Source organism: Dipodomys merriami, unplaced genomic scaffold (genome assembly GCF_024711535.1).
Source record: "Dipodomys merriami isolate MVZ:Mamm:240054 unplaced genomic scaffold, mDipMer1.0.p SCAF_92, whole genome shotgun sequence".
NCBI lineage: Eukaryota > Metazoa > Chordata > Mammalia > Rodentia > Heteromyidae > Dipodomys > Dipodomys merriami.
In genome coordinates this window covers 2,158,440-2,174,904 of record NW_027206535.1, presented here as the reverse complement: position 1 = coordinate 2,174,904, position 16,465 = coordinate 2,158,440, and the positions used below count along the sequence as shown (strand labels likewise).

Here is a 16,465-nt window from a genome sequence, read left to right as displayed (position 1 = left end):
TAGCTGGGATCACAGACACATATTATCATGCCCAGTTTATTTATTGAGATAGGGCCTCACTGATTCCCTCCCCCCCCCCCCCCAAGCTGGCCTTGAACTATGATCCTCAACTCCCAAGTATCCGGGATTAAGGCATGGGCATGACCTCATATGAGTAACTTTAAATCCCATGAAATTCTGTTCCCAGTTAATTTACCAGTTTCTCTACCTTAATTTTCACAACGAACTTCTTTAACTATCTGTGGCCTAAACTTTCCATTTTACCTATATGAAAATAAAGGTATTTTATATGAAAATAAAATACAGAAGTTGGAATCTACACAGGGATTTTAATCAATAATAAATTTTAAAATGTAACCAGATTTTACTGAAATAACATCTGTATTAAAGTTACAGGAACCTTAATTAAAGTTCTGGTTACTAATCTTCATGTAAATGGTAAAACAAGCCAAGATCATTTCCCTCCTAAACTTCTATATTTTTTGATAAAATGAAAAGTTTAGGCTACAGATAGTTAAAGTAAAAGTTTCTTTGTATTTAATAAATGTATTAAAGTCTGGAAATTTTTCTGAATGCTTATCTGTATCTGTGAGCTTTAAATTACTTCTTTAGTTGTCACTCTACATATTTTGTTTTATTTTTATTTCCTCTATGCATCATGAATCACCTATCAGTGTATTGTTCTTTATGTGTAGTATTTTAACATTTCAAGGTATACAATTTGGGCTTTTTCTATCAATCTTATATTATTGATTTCTGGTTTTCTAGTTAGTTACTGTGGCATGTTTGACATTTTAATTTTTCATTTTGCTCACACTTCCTTTGTAGTATCATTTGTTTTTATTAATCTTGCCATTGAAGTTGAAAGGAATGTATGTTCTTTGTTGAAAGTAGAGTTAGACTTGTATCTATCTATTTATCTGTGTATATGTATATATATATATATATATGTATAATTTGTTAACTGTATTACTCAAGTCTTCTATACCTTTTTCACTTGATGATTTTGACTATGAACAAGTGTGAAAGTCACCCATTATGCCTAAGACAAGGTATTATGTGCTAGAACATTTCACAGACAAAAATCTTCTGTTATACCTTCCTTTAATTATCAATGTTTTACTCTCAATTGTTTTGACATTAATAATATTAGCATTTCACCCTCTTTTTTCATCCTTTCTTTGCAATATTATGCTATATATCTCCAGTAAACAATGCATAGTTCAAGAGTGGAATATGCAGACCAGAGGCCACATAAAGCCCCCAAAAAGTAATTTGTTCTAGCTCTACCAAGGTAACCACAAGAAAGATTCACAATTAAATAAATGTAAGAATCTTTTTCCATAGCAAAATAAATTTGCATTAAGTGAATCATAACAATGAAAAATTTTTGAGGGATAAGCAAGAAACATCCATTACAGGATAGACAGGACACATATGAATATATGACAGAACACCCTTGCACTCCTTGTGGGCTGCTCCATAGCCCATCTACCTGTACTGAAGTGACTCAATGACAGGCAAGCTGGGAGTATACACATTGTGAAATAGTTAACACACTGTGGCAAAACAATGGCAACCCAATGATGATGAGATGATATGAGATGAGACAACTCCTCCTGACACTGATGACCTTGTCACTCAGGATTCACCAGATCATCATTGAGGATTTTTGTTGTTGACACAGATGATAACTCAAATCCAACCTTTATTTACATGCTCATAATCAATAATCCTTCCCAAAACGTAATTTCAGATGAAGATTAAACTAATTATAGTGCACAGAACTGAAGAGGGGATAATATGAGTGGTAGATATGTTTAAAATACAAGATGCAGGATTAGAACAGAAATCAAAGTAATAATCACATCACTGGCAAAACACTGTAAAGTTATTGTAAAGTGAGATCCTACAAATGGAAACTACAAAGAAAAATAGAACAAACCTCTGACATTTCCAACAGAAACAGTTATTTCTTTTGTACCTAGTTTCTGGTGATAGATAAGCAGTAATGAAAATAACCTATCTGCAAAGGTCTTACAGATCAAAACTTGCAAAAGTCAATGAATTGGTACACCAGATGCATCTGGATAAAATAAAATAAAGGCACAATAAGCCACTTTTACCAGGTCTCCTCATGACAGAGACAAAATTATTCAGAAAAAGCTATGTAGTGAGTAAGCTAGTCACAAAGAAGGTAAGGCCTCCTATAGAGGGATAGTTGGTTTAAATAAAAGCATCCATATGTTTGCTTGATAGTTGTTAGCATCACACAATGAAAATTGTTTTAATGTCTTAGTTTGTCTTGGAGAATAATAACCTAAATTGAGATTAGTGACTTTACACAAGATATTACAGAACAAAACAAAACAAAACTCTGAAGGGTTCTGAAGGAGATTTCCAATTTTGTCTGGCTTGTGGTGAGACAACAGACATAACAAATACTGCCTAACTGATTGTTTTCATATGTGCAGTAACTGTAGAGTTCGACATGTCAGAGGAACTGCTGCCTTTGGGAGCCATCAATGATAAAGAAGTCAACATCATCATCAACCATGAGAGGCCAGGTGATCAATTCTCTCAAACAAGACTTGTTTTATCAATGGGAAAAATAGTTAAGCTAACATTTGATGAGCTAAATGGCCTTACTGCAGATGGAACTCAAAAACATGTCTCGCTCAGAAAACAATTAATTGAATTTGCCAAGAAAGAACTTCATCATCTCAGTCTTTATCCAAATGATTTGTCTACATGCTGTATATAGCCATTGTGACTCATCAATGTGACATCAGCAGTAATGTTATGTATAAATTTTACCAAAAGCAAAGGGTTTGGCAGCAGCTAGCTGACTTGACACTGAGTACAGTGATTTGTTTACTATTGTGAAGTGTGGAGGCTGAGTGAGGGAAACATGTTCTTGAGATTTTTATGAACTATGGGATGAAGTCAAGCAGTTTATGAAGTCAAGCAGTTTATGGAAATGAAGGAAAATTCTGTCAAAGAACTCAATGCCTAAGGTTAAGCTGCAGAGCCCAAACCAGATTCTCAGCTCCCTGCTTTCAAACATAAAATCACCTAAACCTAAACTAAGGTTGTAGAAAATACAACTAGAAAGGAATAATACCTTGCACTTATTTCCTCACTCTGGAAGATCCATTATGGCAAACTAATTGAAGCATTTAATAAAAGGTTCAAAGATGTCAAAAGTTACATTAGTACATTGTTCACTATAGACCCAGGTGATATGCCTGATAACCTACTACAAGAAATCACTCACCTACAAGTAACAATGAACTAAAAGCTAGGTGTACTTTCATAGGTAGCCATAAGCAATAATGAATTTCCCACTTTAGGAAAATATACACTGAAATATGTATCTGTATCTGGAACAATTTACTGCTACAAGCCGTGCTTCTCAAAATTTACTATCACAAAAGTCAACTATGTTCTAGACTAACATACAAACATAGAATATATCAGTAACATGTATACACACCTCACCAGAAAGGAGCAGTAGTTCCAGCCATCACAGTAGGGGTGAGTTAATTATATGTTTGGCCAAATATAGAAGGTTAATTTTTAAATTGATAATTTTGTATGGCCTGTGAATGGTGTTATAAATATCAAATGGCCCTTGATAGAAAAAAGGTTCCCTGGTATACTTATATATCGGTATTTTATTTCTTTACCAGTATGAGTTTATATTTGTTAATAGAAAAGGTTAGCCTTTCATTTTATTAGAAGAAAAAGCTCACTAAAATAAGTCTATAACAAAAGGAAAGTATGTACTACAATGACAGTAATAAGTTTTAACAATAACATAATTTCAAAATAGCAAATGGCTTAATCAAGGAAATGAGATTTTAATCTGTAGCATAGTATATACAATAAATATATGTTCAGACTTAACTCATTATATCATACAACAAACCTACAAGGAAAAATAGGTAAATCAATAAATGTAGTTTTAAGGTTTAATACTTATACACAGGCAAAAAGTAATCAGAATTATGAGTTACTTTAAAATTAAAACATCAGGGGCTGGGAAGGTGGCTCAGTGGTAGAGTGCTTGCCTTGTATGCACGTGGCCCTGGATTCAATTCCTCAGCAACACATAAGCAGAAAAAGCCAGAAGTGGTACTATGGTTCAAGTGGTAGAGCACTAGCCTTGAGCTGAAGAGCTGAGGGACAGTGCCCAGGCCCAGAGTTCAGGCTCACAACTGACAAAAATAAATAAATAAATAAATATCAATCTCGGGCTATTAAATGTAATTCATCCAATTCTTTACCTAATGAATTGAAAATAAACATCCTCTAGAATACATTATGCAGCCAAAATAATAGAATACTTTGACCATAAAAATATATATTCCAGAAGATCAGATTCATACAGTCTATGTAATTTTAATGCCAATGTTGTAACTAATGACAGATGAATAGCTAAAAACTAAACCTCATGCTTCTGGAAACAAAATAATCCTTGGGTTAGATAGAAATAATGAAACTAATTGGAAAACACTTAGAACTACATTATTATGAAATAAAATGATTCTTAAGGGGAAAGACAAGACACTAAATACATTTATCGGGACACAAAACAGGCAAAACAATTAAAATGCATAACAATAACATCTATTCTAACCATTCAAACTAAGCCATGAGAAAGAGTAAGAAATAAGAAAAGACAGTGTCAGATATGAATTGTCAGGAGAATTAATAAAAAAAATTTTTTGAAATGATTGCTAAAATGTACAGATCTATCCTGAGATTAATCTAAAGATTAAAAATGAGATAGAAGCCAGGTACCAGTGGCTCATGCCTGTAATCCTAGCTACTCAGGAGGCTGAGATCTGAGGATCACGGTTCAAAGCCAGCCCGGGCAGGAAAGTCCATGAGACTCTTATCTCCAATAAACCATTAGAAAACCAGAAGTGGCGCTGTGGCTCAAGTGGTAGAGTGCTCGCCTTGAGCTGAAGAGCTGAGGGACAGCACCCAAGCCCAGAGTTCAAGCCCCACGACCGACAAAAAAAAAAAAAAAAAAGATAGAAATAGGGTCAACCCTTAGTATCCTACAAATTAGCTTCATCATACCCAAGGATATTAAAATCTGTAAATGTGTAACATTTGCATCTACATATTTGTGATATATCCTCCATTTTAAAATCATCTCTACCTACATATTATTTACAATACCTAATGCAATATAAATGCTATCAAATAGTGGTTATAATAGATAAATCAATAAATGTGGTTTTAAGGTTTAATGTTCTCTTTCTGAGCTTATGCACAGGCAAACAATAAAACAATGACAAGAAAAATAACAAGATTGTGGTTCAAAGCCAGCCCGGGCAGGAACATTCATGAGACTCTTATCCCCAATTAACTGCCAGAAAACCGGAACGACCAAAAAGAAAGAAAAGAAAAGGAAGGAAGGAAGGAAGGAAGGACGAAGGAAAGAAAGAAAGAAAGAAGGAAGGAAGGAAGGAAGGAAGGAAGGAAGGAAGGAAGGAAGGAAGGAAGGAAAGAAAGAAGGAAAGAAAGAAAGAAAGAAAGAAAGAAAGAAAGAAAGAAAGAAAGAAAGAAAGAAAGAAAGAAAGAAAGAAAGAAAGAAAAGGAAGCTGGGTGCTAGTGGCTTATTCCTGTAATCCTAGCTACTCAGGAGGCTGAGATCTGAGGATCATGGTTCAAATCCAGCCCATGCAGGAACATTTGTAAGACTCTTATCTCCAATAAACCACTAGAAAACTGGAAGTGACACTGTGACTCAAGCAGTAGAGCACTTGCCTTGAGCTGAAGAGCACAGGGACAGTGTCCAAGCCCAGAGTTCAAGCCCCATGACTGACAAAAAAAAGAAGGTAGGTTGTCTCTCATATGTGGAAGCTATATCTTTAGAGAAAAAAATTACATGAATATACATGAGAGAGTACTTGGTGTGAAGTGGGAGGGGGAAAAGTGGAGAATATGATAAAATATACATTGTACTTATGTATGAAAAGTCAAGCAAATTTATTTTTTAATTGCAAGAGAAATAAAAAAAGAGGGATAAGAATATGGGGATAAGAAAGAGTAATAGGGGGCTGGGAAGGTGGCTCAGTGGTAGAGCGCTTGCCTTGCATGCCTGAGGCCCTGGGTTCGATTCCCCAGCACCACATAACCAAAAAAAAAGAAAAAAGCCGGAAGTGGAGCTATGGCTCAAGTGCTAGAGCACTAGCCTTGAGCTGAAGAGCTGAGGGGCAGCATCCAGGCCCAGAGTTCAGGCCCCACGACCGGACCCCCCCCCCAAAAAAAAAAAAGAAAGAGTAATAGAGGGAGTGAATGTTATCAAAGTATATTATATGTATATATGTTACAATGAAACACCCCACACTTCATAATTAATATGAGCTAATAAAAATGTGGAAACAAAATTCCAACTAATTAAAAATGTATACTTAACAGATATCAGCTAATCCTTTGATTTGGGGGAAAAGGAGATATGATAAAACAGAGAAAGGCATGTTACTTTGCCTCTTCCCTTACTGTTTTGGTTTTTTTTTTTTTTTTTTTGTCAGTTGTGGTGCTTGAACTCTAGGCCTGAGTGCTGTCCCTCAGCTCTTCAGCTTAAGGTGAGTGCTCTACCACTTGAGCCACAATGCCACTTCCAGTTTTCTGGTGGTTAATTGGAGATAAGACTCTCACAGACTTTCCTGCCCCAGCTGGCTTTGAACCGCAATCCTCAGATCTCAGCCTCCTGAGTAGCTAGGATTACAGGTGTGAACCATCAGCGCCCAACCCTTCTTCCCCTTTTCTATCATCATTCTTTCCTTAACATGTCCCTGGTTATCTTTAATATAGATGCAGAGCACAGGAGAAATAAATAATAATTCTATTTTTTAATTTTTATTTGCTAGGAAATCACTCTATCACTTGAGCCATGCGTGCAGTCCTGCGTGTTTACTAGTTATTTTGGAGATGGACTCTAGTGAACTTTTCTGCCTGGGCTGCCATGAGCGTCCAGCTCTCAGCCTCTTGAGCAGCTCAGTAGCAATTACATTAGTTCTACTTCCATTTCAAGCAATAGAAAAAGTCCACTTTATTAAGCCAAAAGGGAAAACTGTTAGCTTATAAAATTAAAAAGTATTAGGATGTACCTGATGGATCTGAAACTCAATCACCAGGGTTGTGTGAGTCTTTCAGTCTCTTGGCTCTGCTTCCCTCTCTTTTGCCTCTAAATTTAGATAGGCTTTTGAAATAACAGTTGTTGTATGATTGCACGTCTCATGGTGTGGGGCGGGGTCAGAGGTAGGAAAGGAATTCTGTCTCTTTGCTGATGGTTCCCTTAAGAGTCCTGAGCTTCCACTCTGTGTTAGACATCTGGAGTTGTATGCCCACCTATTCTTGCCCACTAATCACACAGCAGCACTCTTCATTTTTATCCAAAGGTAGATCTCTTACCCTACCTCAACCACATAGAGTAAGAATAGGCAATTAGTGTGCATCAAATGAACACCAGGAACTGTTGCTGGAAGAAAACAAATGTGTTTGATGGAAGCAAGCAATAATTTTACCCAAAGGAATTTTCACCAGTTTTGTGGTATGGGTATTTTTATCATTCACTATTCCCCTAAAGTTACACTTTTCCTGCAACAAGTGGAAACCTGCTTCCTAATCTTCTAGAGTTAGCAAAAACATTGCACTTTATAGGACCTTCAAAAACTTCCACAATCTCAGAGAAAAGAGGAGTCAACTCATGAAGAAAAGTCCTTGAGAAAGAAAAAGATGTATATTGCTTATTTTTCTCTCTCAGGGGAAACATACACATACAAATACATATGCAAACATTTAATCAAGCTAAGAATGCCTGTATTGGGTTCCCCAGTTCTGTAAGACTTCATAGTTATGCAATACTAATAATTATCATTTATTGAATATCTGCCACAATGCCAGGCAAACTGCCAGACCATTGACATACAATTCATTTAATATCCTCAAGAACCATGCAAAGTAGATACTATTATCCTCCCCTTACAGATGAAGAAACAGACAAGTTAAGAAATTTGATCTGTCACAGAGCTGGTAACTGGAGGAGCCAGTAGTCAAGGCAAGCCTAAGGGGTTTATGACACTATGCTGTCACCACTGTACCATGGATGTTGTGATCTTGGAAGTAAATTAAATATTATATAGTGTTGTTTGAATTCAGCCCCTTAATGTACCTTATCTTAAAAGTTCTTATGAGTTTTATGAAGAAAATGACATGATCACTTGAGGACAATAAATCCATACTGTGCAAATCGTTTTCTATGGATTATATTTTCTCTTTTATATATATTTTTTCTTTTTTATATTTTTTGAAAAGGTGATGAGCGGGGATGGGAGGAGTTAGTTACATATGTAAGATAATGAGTATATTTGTTTTTAAACACTGTGCCCCATCCCTCATTTTCTCCTGCTTACTTTCTCCCTACTCCCCTCCCCCCACCAAGTTTTAAGGTTCATACCCAACATAGTGTCAAGTGAGCATCAATGTTGCATTAGTTCATCCTTTGTCCTAGTTTCTGTGATTCCCTTTCCTTTCCACAGATCAAATAATCTTATATACAAGACATAAGGTACAGAAAACTAAGAGAAACAGAAAAAAAACTACATACAGGATGTAATAAGAGCCTCTTGTTTCCATATCTTGGAGTTCATGTTAATACAATTCATTATATATGGTCCTATACACTAAGCAATTGGGTTATTGAGATCCCCTGTGAAGATACCATAGATAAGCCAGGAGTCAGTGGCTCAGGCCTGTAATCCTAGCTACTCAGGAGGCTAAGATCTGAGGATCATGGTTCAAAGCCAGCCGAGGCAGGAAAGTCTGTGAGACTCTTATCTTCAATAAAACACTAGCAAAACCAGAAGTGGCGCTGTAGCTCAAACAGTAGAGCCCTTGCCTTGAGCTGACGAGCTCAGGGACAGCGCCTAAGCCCAGAGTTCAAGACCCACGACCGACAAAAAAAAAAAAAAAAAAAAAAGAATATCATAGATTCTAGTTATTACAAATGAGGGAAACCTATACAACCTACTTTTCTTTGGGTCTGGCTTACTTCACTTAATATAATTTTTCCAGGTCTTTCCATTTCCTTACAAATGAAAAAATGTCATTCCTTTTAATTCATAGAAAATATAATAAACATCAGGTCACCTATGCATCCTATCTGGCTTTGATCCTTCTCAATTAAGTAATATAACAAAGTCTCTGTCTGGTTCCTTGTCCTTGAGTTACTCCTATAGGAATTTTTCTCTTTCTCTTCAGTCATTTTTATATCCAAAATTAAAACACTGGCCTGAAAGATGATCCCTAAAGTCCTGATACTCACAGACATGATATTGTTTATATCAATTCAATACCTCCTTGTTTAAATCTGCTGTTCCATTATGGAATTCTATCCACCTGCCAGATTCTATTTTATTGAGTTCACCCTCCTTAATCTGCCCCAAGTTTCTTAACCAGACTGTAATGTATTGCCTCTTTTTCACCCTCTTTCAGTACCTACCACACACCCAATGTGTCACCCAGATCTTCTAGAAATGTCTCCTCCCTTCAGTCCAGTGTCAGTGCTCTTGAGGCTTCACTGTCTCTACTTTTTTAGTTATATTTGTCTGTATCCAATTCAATCCATTATCCACAATATTAGCAGTTATTTTTAATGAAAAGAATTCTTCCTATTACTTTTTAATATATATTTTATTGTAAAGATACTGTACAGAAGGGTTACAGTTACATGAGCAAGGTAATGAGTCCATTTCCTATCCAGCATTGTTACACCCTCCTTTATATTTCCCTTACCATCCCTTTCCTCCCTACCTCCCTAACTCCTCCCTCCTCCCTCCTCCCCCCTGCAAAGTTGTAAAGTTCATTTCCAACATACTGTCTTGTATATCTCATTGTTACAATGGGTCATCCTGTATCCTTATTTCAGCAGTTTATTTCCTTTCCCCTCTCCAAATTAGAAAAATGTATATACAAGATGCAGGCCCCAGAATCAAATACAGTGACAACAGGGGTTGTACTATGGGGGAAGAACATACAAAAGAAACAAAAAATCACTTATACATTATAAGTATGTTAGGAACAAAGAAAAAACGTTAGCAAGAAAGAAAAAACTTCTTGTGTCCCTATCTTGGGGTTCATTTCACTTAGCATCAGGTTATTGATCATATGTACATAGCTTTTGATCTCTTCTGCTTGTCCTAGACATATACTAGTTATTGCAGATAAGGTAAACCATGGGACCTATGTTTCTTTGGGTCTGGCTTATTTCACTTAATATAATTTTTTCCAAGTCTTTCCATTTCCTAACAAATGGGACAGTGTCATTCTTTCTAATGGAGGCATAGGATTCCATTGCATATATATACCACATTTTCTTGATCCATTCATCTACATTACAGCCTTCAGTAGCCACCCAATATAAACAAGGCAATATCAATATATGATAGTTCCCACATGACTTGACATGGCTTTCAAGGCCTTTAATCTCCCTGTTCTTTCCCATACAATCCAATAAATGCATTCTTTAAAGGTCAGATCAAATATCATCTCCTACTGACCTGTCTAAAAGGTATTGCATAGCTTATACATCTATCTTCTATTATTCACAGATACCTTTATGATAACATTATTTATGTTCATAAAATTATGAGCTCTTCAAAGAAAGGTAGCATTTCTTCTTCATTTATATCCCTGTGACAGGCATGGTGATTGGCAAGTAATTAGCTGGCAACACATGTTTGTTGTATGAATGAATGAATGAATGAATGAATGAATGATCTCTAATATTGTGACTTATCTTAATCTGAATATCCTTCAGTTACCTATGGAAATTCCCCCCAGAATATATTCTTATCTATCTATTCATTCATCTATACTATCCCTATATATAAAAGGAAAAAGTGAGAAAGGAGAGTAGCAATATATTTTAAATTCCAACCTCTCTTGACCTTTCACATTCATCTGTAATGAATTACTAGCCTCTGTTAGGCTAGTAAATTTTTGTAAATCTTTGATCAGAAATTGCGGCGAACGCCTTCTCAGCCAGCGAGGAAGAACGACCACCACACCAGGAGTCTTCTCAGATCACGCTTTATTGGAGAGCCTTCTTGCTTGTAGGAGAGCTTGAGCGCGAGAGAGCGCGCACAAAAAACATGGCCGCTTATATAGGGAATAGGAACACGTGTCGTCTTATCATTGGTCGTCTGCCTTTCACCGTCACCAGGTGCCACGGGATTGGCTGGGGACTCTACATGGCTCGCGCATGCGCAAAGCCCAGGACCCACCGTCCCACCAAGCACTGCCTAATATGGAGTTGTTTACCTCAAAACTGCAAGGGAGTGGGCAGCGTCTAATTGCGTTCGCCGCAATTAGAACTGCGGCTCCCCGCAGTTCCCCCTTTTTGTTTTTTGGCAACAGGTAAGAGTAGAGGTTGGGCCTCTGTCTAAAACATTAATGAGAGGACCTTGCACTGGTCTTCGCCTGAGGGGCGCCTTCCCCAGTGATGACCAGGCCCGTCCGATGCCTTTTTTGCAGAGGTGGGATCTTGGGCATCAACCCACTTGCAACCCAGCATGCTCTTCTTGAGGAGATGGTCCTCCTCAAGTGCAGTGCACTTGCCTCGCACCCTGTCCCAAATTGCAAGTTGCATACCTGTCCCGGTGCAATGGGATCCCCTGATCCCTCGGGGTGCTAAGGCTATGCAGAATGGTAAGACTTAATTGCTTCTCAGGGCCGACAGCCAGATCTGGGGTGAGGATCCACTCTCCAAGGCGGCTAATGCTTGCGAGATAACAACCTTGTCCCTTCTGGTTTGGGCTCGAAGGCGACAGACCAACCATAGGCAGACCACGCATCCTCCCAAGCAGCAGGCCAAAAACATCCCAACTCCCACCCACTCTTTAAACCAGGAAACAGCAGAGGAGATCCAAGACTGGAGTCCTTCCACCAATCCGGGGTCCACTCGCGTTGAGTTCACTGTAACAATGGCAATCCGCAGCTGATCCAGCATCTCATCAAATTCACCAGTCCAATTACCTAAAAGATAACAAATAATCGTAGGAAAAGTCTGGCATCATGTTTGACTGGCATCGGTCTTGGGAATACCGACAGGATCCCCCATCTGTGTTCCTCCTGGCTGGGGCAGATCTTGACCATCAGTAGTATCATCATTATCAGAGATTTCGCAGTCATTTTTCTTCTTTTCTTGGTCTTCTTTGACAAGTCGTGTCAACCGACTCGGGACCCAATGTGGCGTTTCTTGATCCAACGTCTCCTCTCCGTGTGTTGAGTTCTGGCTCCTGTTCAGCCTCTCGCGTGGTTCCCGGGTTTCGGCACCACTTGCGGCGAACGCCTTCTCGGCCAGCGAGGAAGAACGACCACCATACCAGGAGTCTTCTCAGATCATGCTTTATTGGAGAGCCTTCTTGCTTGTAGGAGAGCTTGAGCGCGAGAGAGCGTGCACAGAAAACATGGCTGCTTATATAGGGAATAGGAACACGTGTCATCCTATCATTGGTCGTCTGCCTTTCACCGTCACCAGGTGCCACGGGATTGGCTGGGGACTCTACGTGGCTCACGCATGCGCAAAGCCCAGGACCCGCCGTCCCGCCAAGCACTGCCTAATATGGAGTTGTTTACCTCAAAACTGCAAGGGAGTGGGCGGCGTCTAATTGCGTTCACCCCGGCTCCCCGTAAGAACTTACTATAATATCTGTGTCCTAGCTTGTTCCTAAATTCTTTTTTCCAGTTTTCCGTTACTGCATTACTGTCACCAATCTTTGTTGTTTCTATGGGACATGGAACAGTAAGTGGTCCATCCTTCATGCATGCTGGTCATTGCTTATACAGCCACCTTAGGAACCTTGCAATACCTCTTTTTTCTTATCAAGAATCAAGTCACAAAGGCTTTTTCCCTTAACTATATGGGGTTACCAGTTACTTTCTAATCTGTTTCTCTTGTGAATTTTTCATTTATTAGAAAAAAATCACATAACACAATTATTGCATAGATTAACACCCTTTGATACTTTAGAACACTACTAGCCATCTTTGTAGTTGTGCTTGAAGCACTTTATAAAATACTATTACTTACCCAAGAGGTAGAGCTCAGAAAGGTGGTTCAATACCAGCTAGGGAAAAACATGAACAAGACATTCATCCCAACCAAAAACTGAGCATTTCTTTTTTTTTATTGTGAACATACTGTACAGAGGGGTTACAATTACATGGGCAAGATAAAGCTGAGCATTTCTGTATGCACTTGTGATCTTGGACATGCTGGTAGCTGTAGTTAGGAGTACCTTGGTATGAAGTCTGCTCCAGGAAAAAATATAAGGCTTTATTTGAAAAACTAAAGCCAAAATGGAGCTGGAGGCATTGCTCAGGTGGAAGAGTACCTGCCTCCTAAGCATGAAGCCCTTTGTTCAAACCCAAATACTACTAAAATAAGATAAAATATCATGACTTCTGGGAAAATAGGCTTAGTGGTATAAACACTTAAGAGTAAATTTTGACTATTGTTTTCTCTCTGTCTTTGTCTCTTTCTTTCTTATATTCTGCATGGGGGGTATATTTGTGTCTCAAGTGGGTTCTGTATCTGTACTAGCTAGAATAATATGTGACACATAGCACTGCCACCACACCACCACAACACAATTGCTTCTTTCAACTATATTTAATTTCCAGTGTATTAGCCATTCTGATTTCCTCCTTTCCATACCTCAGTGAGTATCTAAGGATTGATATATTGAACATGTAAAAAGAAAAAAACTGAGAGACATCCAGGCGTGATGGCAAATGTCTGTAATCACAGCATTCAGGATGGTAAGGCATGGTAGGAGCATTGCAAGTTTGAGGCTTAGTCTACGTAACAAGCCCCTAAGTGTGGTGAGGTAAGCACCAGCAGGAGGATGGAAGAGAAATGAAGAGGATAAAGCAGGATGAATGTGGTCAGTGTGCTTTATATACACACATAAGAACAGAACAATGAAACCTATTGAAATTGTTTTGGGAAGGGAAGAGGGGGATGGAGAGAGTGATAGAGGGTATGGATTTGATCAAAGTACATTGCACACATATAGAAATACCACAATGAAACCCCTTTATACAATTAATACATGTTCAAGACATGGACACAAGAGGTTTTTCTTTGTTGTTGTTTTTAATGTACTATGTGATTTTTTGTTTCTTTTTTATGTTCTTCCCCCTTTGGTATCGTATATATGTTTATTTGAATTAGGGAAGGGAAGGGGAACACAGAATAGTGAGACAAAGGACAAGGGGGAACCAATACAAAAGTAATATACACACAAGACAATATGTTGGAAACAATCTGTATAACTTGGGGGTGGAGGTTAGGAGGAACAAGTAGGAGAAAATTGAGGGAAGGGGTAACAAGGTTGACAAGAAATGTACTCCATTACCTTACTTATGTAACTGAAACCCCTCTGTATGTCACCATGACAATAAAAAACTTTAAAAAAGAAAAAATATTATTTTAAAACAGAAATAAATAGATTAAGATAAAATACATAATGGTATAAAATGTCTTATACTTGTCTAGAAAAGGTTTTGTCTCATACATACACACAGAGAGGAGTATTAGGAAGGAAAGGAAAAGAGAAAGAGGGAGAGAGAAACAGAAAGAGGAGGAGAAGGAACTGAGAAGAAGCTAAAAAAAAAAAAAGCAGATCTGAGAGCATAGATGGAAACTTGATATTTTTGCCTTAGATCAACATTATTTTCATCTCATTGTCCTGGCAAATTCAAACAGCGTATACAGTGTTCGCACTAGTTGCTGCTCTGCTAACATACAGCTAAGCAGGAATAACAGCTTCAACTACTCCAAAGAACCCAAGAGAATATTCAACCTGGAAAAATTCTAACCCCAAAAGAGCACCTCCCAGGAGATGACTACAGCTCCTATAGGAAATCATTTAACCACAAATTCCAACTCCCCTTCACTCCTACAGCCTCAGTCACACATCTCACAGGGCTGATCCCATGAATTGTGACAACCTGACCCACATCAAAAGCCCAGAGGCCATCTGGCAACATAATGCCTTTCCAGCCCACTGGGCAGGAAAAGGGAGGGACAACCAATTGAATGATTGTGATTGAAATCCTATAATTTATGATTTGTCAATATCTCCTGCCTTTCAGGGAGTTCTCTTTACCCTTTACCAAATCCTAGAAGTTATAATACATAACCGTAGTCACTTAAAACCCCTGTTTCACTGTATTTGATTCCAGTGCCCTGCATCTTGTTTGTACATTTTTCTAATTTGGGGAGGGGAAAGGAAATAACAAAATGCTGAAATAAGGAATCATGTTGACTCATTTTAACAATAAGATGTACAAGACACTATGTCGAAAACAAACTTTACAACTTCTGGGGGGTGGTGGTAGAGGAAGGAGGGAGAAGTTGGGAAGGTGGGGAAGGAAAGGAGGGTAGGGGAAAAACAGGAGGTAACAATGCCTATAGGAAATGGACTCATTAACTTACTTATATAACTGTTACCCTTCTATACAGTATCTTCACAATAAAAAAATATATACTAAAAAAAACACCATTGGAATCATTTCACTGTGTGGTAACAAAATAAAGAATAAAGTCTCTCTGGGTTAGAGAAATAACATATTACAGAGTTCACTGACCGGTGGTCAAGTTAGGCTTAGGGGGAATCTTTTTTCAGTTCTGAAGATAAAAAGCTAGCATGAAAATGAGATCCACAGTATTGTCATGAAATGACGCATAGAGATCCAAGTACTATTATACTGCTCATACCCATGAGATATCTTCATAGCCATCATCCTTGCAGTTGTTAAGCTACATGGATCAAACAGCCAGAAACCAAGTCAGGCAAAGAAACTTGCTTGAAACATAGAACAGTAGCTCTTAACTTAAAGGGTGGAGGGGAGGTTGTCAGACATTCATCTAACATCCCTTCAAAAACATCCATATTTCATGCTCAATTTCCAGTACATGAATGCAACCTGGTGCAATATAATTAGGATTTGGGATGAAAAGTCCTGAGTTGAAGGCCTACATCTTTACTTTTTTTTGCCAGTCCTGGGGCTTGAACTCAGGGCCTGAACCCTATCCATGAGCTTCCTTTTGCTCAAGGCTAGCACTCTACTATATGAGCCACAGCAGCACTTCCGCCTTTTTCTGTGTATATGGCACTGAGGAATCAAACCCAGGACTTCATGCATGCTAGGCAAGCAGTCTACCACTCAGCCACATTCCCAGCCCCGTCTTTACTTTTTTTATTTACCAGTTAGGCTACCTTGTCCTCTTGGTCCTCAACCACAGTGTGAAATGCTCAACTACTTGATTGTCAAGGTCCCATCCAGTTCAGAATTCTCTATACAGAGACAAGAAAATGCTATCTCCAAAGGTAATTACTGTCATGTTTAGAAAACTTAGACTTCATAAAGTTCT

At 38.2% G+C, this 16,465-nt stretch overlaps 1 protein-coding gene across 1 annotated transcript in view; it reads left to right on the top strand.

Annotated features, from left to right (window-relative positions):
• The first annotated feature begins 2,491 nt into the window (after positions 1-2,491).
• Positions 2,492-16,465, top strand: part of Flg (filaggrin) — a 52,056-nt gene continuing 38,082 nt past the window's right edge. The window contains exons 1-3 of the mRNA XM_070013817.1: positions 2,492-2,567; positions 12,770-12,826; positions 16,302-16,421. Coding sequence (XP_069869918.1) covers positions 2,492-2,567; positions 12,770-12,826; positions 16,302-16,421 — 253 coding nt within the window. The remainder of the gene's footprint in view (positions 2,568-12,769; positions 12,827-16,301; positions 16,422-16,465) is intronic.